The sequence below is a fragment of the Oncorhynchus mykiss genome, chromosome 1 (assembly GCF_013265735.2).
Source record: "Oncorhynchus mykiss isolate Arlee chromosome 1, USDA_OmykA_1.1, whole genome shotgun sequence".
Classification (NCBI taxonomy): Eukaryota; Metazoa; Chordata; class Actinopteri; order Salmoniformes; family Salmonidae; genus Oncorhynchus; species Oncorhynchus mykiss.
In genome coordinates, this window is record NC_048565.1 from 80,029,961 (window position 1) to 80,035,285 (window position 5,325).

The 5,325-nt window shown below is 40.6% G+C and overlaps 1 protein-coding gene across 2 annotated transcripts in view; it reads left to right on the forward strand.

The window, feature by feature from the left end:
* The window catches only part of slc29a1a (solute carrier family 29 member 1a), a 77,444-nt gene extending 73,627 nt beyond the window's left edge, over window positions 1-3,817 (forward strand). For both annotated transcript variants that reach the window (XM_036986434.1, XM_021613149.2), the window contains exons 12-13: window positions 2,122-2,321; window positions 2,589-3,817. In XM_036986434.1, coding sequence (XP_036842329.1) covers window positions 2,122-2,321; window positions 2,589-2,700 — 312 coding nt within the window. In that variant the 3' untranslated portion in view covers window positions 2,701-3,817. The remainder of the gene's footprint in view (window positions 1-2,121; window positions 2,322-2,588) is intronic.
* The last annotated feature ends 1,508 nt before the right edge of the window (window positions 3,818-5,325 follow it).

Genomic DNA, 5,325 nt, shown 5'->3' on the forward strand with positions numbered 1-5,325 from the left:
GGCTGTAACAGCTGTGCGACTGGGGCTGTAACATTGTGCGAGTCACTGGCTGAGAGTTGCTGTAGAGATATACAGGTAACTGTCAAAATAAAGGAAACACTGACATAGTGTCTTAATAGGGCGTTGGGCCACCCAGAACAGCTTCAATGCGCCTTGTCATAGATTCTACAAGTGTCTGGAACTCTATTGGAGGGATGGGACACCTTTCTTCCACAAGAAATTCCATCATTTTGTGTTTTGTTTATGGTGGTGAAAAACGCTGTCTCAGACACCACTCCAGATTTTCCCATAAGTGTCCAATTGGATTGAGATCTGGTGAGTGACACACACTTTAAATGCCCTATGCTTCTTTGAGACCCCTATGGTAGCCAAAATAATGGGGAACTGGGCATTTTTATACATTAATGTTAATTGCTTAATTAACTCAGGAACCATACCTGTGTGGAAGCACCTGCTTTCAATATACACTGAAAAGAAATATAAATGCAACATGTAAAGTGTTGGTCCCATGTTTCATGTGCTGAAATAAAAGATCCCAGAAATGTTTTGCGTTATTTTATGGACAGTCATGCTACGGACAACAAACACAATTGCATTTTATCGATGGCAATTTGAATACACAGAAATACCCTGACGAGAACCTTGAGGCCCGTTTATTATTATTTTTTTTGTGGGGAGGGTCTGTGATCAACAGATTCATGTCTGTATTCCCAGTCATGTGAAATCCATAGATTAGGGCCTAATGAATTTCCTCATAGGAACTGTAGCTCAGTAAAATCTTTGAAATTGATGTGTTTTATATTTTTGTTCAGCATACTTTGTATCCCTCATTTACTGAAGTCTTTCCTTTATTTTGGAACTTACCTGTAGATGGTGTTTTATTTCATTCTGTGGGTTTCTATTTAATTCTACCTCAGCTCCCCCCTTCCACCTCAATCCTATGATTACTGTATAATATAATGATGGGCTGAGTACACATAGTGCACTGTTACCTTACAGTACATTCAGTTGGATAGAGGTTCATTCCTTAAATTCTGATTAAGTGTACATTTGCATTGCGACCCATTTCTACTAAAGGAAATTGCTTTAATTCACTACAAGTTGGCTACCCTCATAAAGTCAGCGGAAAACGTGGACGGAATCACAGAATCCCAACATTAAAATGAACAAAAAAACCTTTTTTTTTTTTATTGAACATTAACAAAATGCATCAGTGATTCGTATTTTCCTGCAACTTTCTGAACCGGCACAGGAATACCCGTCTGTGTGTGCGCGGTGCGCGCTTATGTCTACACTTTGTCGAGCCGTTAGTGACGGTGCTAATGATAACCTTTATTCTGGTAGAGATGGAAAGGCTTTCCCAAAAAACTTCTCAATTAAATGTTAACCACACAGTAGCCTCTGCCTGGCAGAGTATCATGATTATTTACGTCAATCAAGTGGCTTTGTTTTGCAAACTCTGCAATCACATGAGCGCTACAGAAACATTGCTAACCAAACAGTCTCTTGCTGGGGCAGGGTTGAGTTAAAGGGTAACTACACCCAAAAATGAAAATTTCTTACATTTCTTCCAGATCTCAAAATATGTCTCCTGATGTGGTTTAAGCATTGTTGTGGACTTAGATTTTTTTTATTAGAGAAGTGTGATTTTGAGAGCAAGAAACTTGGAAAAACAAAATAGAATTTTGGGGTGGAAAACTAAACAATGCTTAAATGGATTTCCTAGGGCCCTACCAACTGAAATAATCAAATCCAATGCCATTAAGCTTGGCCAGGGGTGGTTTAGTTGAATTATTTAACCGAGAAAATGTTTAGGTGTCTCTTTATACAGCACTGCATTTTATTAGCTTAGCTCCGCGGTGAAGTGTATAGTAGGCCCTATATTATGTAACAGAGTTTATTAGCTAGTTGAGAAGATCAGTTGATTTCTCTTGTTTTCTCTGAATTATGTTACTCATGGTTTCATTTGAAAGTCATTGCAGAATTTTGTGAGTTCACTGGCTCCTTGTCTAAGCTCTTTATTGGAATGTGCGTGTGTTATTATGATGCACAATATAATGGTGAAGTGGATCTGTATTATAATGTTGATGTGTACTGAGATGTCCTCTTTTGTCCTTTCAGCCCGGTAAGGACAGCATCATCCTGCCAGTCATGGTGGGTCTCCGTGTGGTCTTCGTGCCTCTCTTCATGCTGTGTAACGTCCAGCCCAGGAACTACCTGCCCGTGCCATTCGCCCACGACGCCTGGTACATCCTCTTCATGATCTTCTTCTCCTTCAGCAACGGATACCTGGCCAGCCTCTGCATGTGCTTCGGACCAAAGTAAGGCCATCGCCAGTGGCAAATACAGCATAGTTCTCAACCCTCTGGTTCCTCAAATTGAAAGCTGACAGTAATTGCAGTCAGTACTCAAGCGGTACTCCATAGAAGGGAACCATAGCTTGCCGGTTCCTGCAAACACGTGTTGAGAAACACTGTACTACCACACGCTACTCACGACAAAGACATTGCACTGTTTCATCAAGGTGTGTACAGTCCTCTTTTCTCCTCCTAGTCATGTTGTTTTGTCCCTCCTGTGTTTCCATACAGGAAAGTGGCACAACATGAAGCGGAGACAGCCGGTGCCATCATGGCGTTCTTCCTGTCTCTGGGTTTGGCTCTGGGAGCAGCCCTGTCCTTCGTCTTCAGAATCATTATCTAGACCCAAAACACCCCTGAACACTTTCTTCTAACCAACCTGCCGTGGAGGAAGTGATGGGGTTTGGAGGAGGTGGTGAACTTTTCTGTTAATTGATTTGTTCTTCTCACATGGGAGCAACGCTAGTACACTCGGAAGCAGCCAGCCTCTGAGAGTCTGTGCTTCCCCTCCTGCCACTGACTGATGATACTCTTTCATTATGAAAGAATGCAAAGTTCATCTAGTTCAGCTGCCTATGTTACTGCTCTCATATCTTGTTCTAGTTGCCAACATCTATAATGTCTCTCTCATCCTCCAAGGACCATGGTGGAAGACAGGAGTTCTCTCCACTCAAGGGATTATTTCAGTTTATTGATCAAAATGCCGCTATGAGCCGTAAATTGTATGAGCCATGTATATTTATATGGATTGTGAAACTACCTGGATTCTTATATCTTGGTGTGTGTTATCATTGAATTGTATAGGCATTCTAAATCTCAATGGAGTTTTACCAGCCTACGTCAGTGTGTAAATGCTCATTGTGGTATAGCCTTGCCATGTAAAGGTATTTTATAGTATTTGAATATCTTTACCACAGTGACATATGTAGCTATTAATTACATGTGTTGTGCTAGTGAACGGTGAGGGTAGGAGAGTTTGTAAACTCACCTCATTTGTTCTGCCAGTTTGCCATTTTTGGGTTTTTTATTATCAAAACATTTTGTATCAGATCTAGTTCTGAGTGCTCTATTTTAAAACCGAATTGGCACAAGTTAAATTCGCCTGGTTCGTCTCAATCAGGTTGTTTTTATGAATAAAAAAAAAAGAATGCAACGTGCCGAGGGCTTTAAAGTACAACAAAATATTTTGCTGTGCAACCTTTTTAATTTGGGCGCACCAGTGCAACAAACGTGTGTGTGTGTGTTCATAATTGTAATAAGGCTTTGCTCTACTGTTGTTTCCCAAGCGCATAATCATTAGCGTCATGCTTGCACCATTACTACAGAGAAAACTGCTTGTTTCTAGCCCAAACAGTTCGAAAGATCTTTGGCCCATATTACAGGTGGAACGTTTTTTATATTTTCCTGTAAAGGATTGGGGGGGGGGCTGCATTTTACATTCATAAACCGTTCTAAAAGTCTTTGTGGGCCGTGTACCATTTGTTTTACACCTTGTTCAGTCATGGTTGTTACCTCATTAGCGAGCTAGCCAACAACCTGGTAACTTTACCAGTATAGCCAAACATTTGGGGGCACTGAAAGAAAAGGATAGCTTTTTCAGTAGTTCAATGATCATAGCAAATAATGAATGGCCGATTTCTTACACCTCATCACAAACTTGACGTTTCTAAAGAGACCTTGAAAATGGTGCTTTTACATACTGTAGAAGCCTCTTTCCACAATTGACTTTTACATTTCAACAGATGTATTTATAGGGTTACATACTGGGCACTAGGTAGCCTAGCTGTTTGGATCGTTCGAGTCCCTGAGACTAAGTCAATGTCCTTCAGACGTAGCAATAATTCATATTGGCTAGATCTCAAATGATAAAATGTTCTGGTGGTACTGATGAATGTTATTTTAGAGCCCTGAATGTGCCTGTTACATTTTAAAGTTGCAATGGACTTATTTTTATTACCCATTCTCCAATATGCATCCTATTACAGCTATTTGCATCCCAACAGCACAATGTGTCTTCTCATCCTGATTAGAATGAGTCTGATCCAGAAAGTTATTGGACACTACAAAATGAAGCAGTCCTGTAAAAAAAAAGTATTTTTAAGACACTCTCTCTACCTGCACTGAAATGTAAAAGGATTTAAGTTTCAAAAATAGATCTAACCAGCATTCATATCTGTAGCATTTGTGAGTACATGAAAATATTACATTGCAACAAGTGTTTCACTTCTTTAAAGCTTTGTTATATAAAATTGTCCAGTCTGCTGAATTTGTATACAAAATAACCTTGTGGAGCAGTTGTTTTTTGGGGCTCCCGAGTGGCACAGCACCTTGGTTCGATTCCAGGCTGCAACACATGGCTGTGATTGGGAGTACCATAGGGCGGCGCACAATTGGCCCAGGTTTGGCCGTCATTGTAAATATTTTATTGTTAACCGACTTTCCTAGTTAAAAGGTTGAATACATTTAAATGGCAGAATAGTTGTGGTCTGATAAGAGCTGACTTTACCCTGTGCAGCAGCAACTGACTATCTCCGCTCCGTTAGAGGATGTGTGACAATCCTACCGTCAGCCTGGACAAGGACATCCCTTTTCAGGGTCTTGGGTTAATGCTCTCTGGCTACTCTTACTGCATACACACACACCCGTTTCATACAAGATCGTGGTAGTTAAAGAACCATGCACTGAAACGGACAGCGGGTATAGCTGAGGATACCGGCAATGAATGTCTTGGGGGAGGGGTCTCCATCTCCACAGACCAACCTTAACTGGCAAGACAAGAAACAGTTATGGTTATTACAACAAATCTGACTGATATTGAACTACCAGTGTGATTTACGTTATACAATTGAATGCAAGCTCGTTATTTCCTCAAGCTTTATACCCACTGTATTGACATCTATATTGTTGAATACTGCGGGAGCAAGCCGTGATGGTTTTGTCCTCGTTCCAATAAACAAAGGAGTCAACA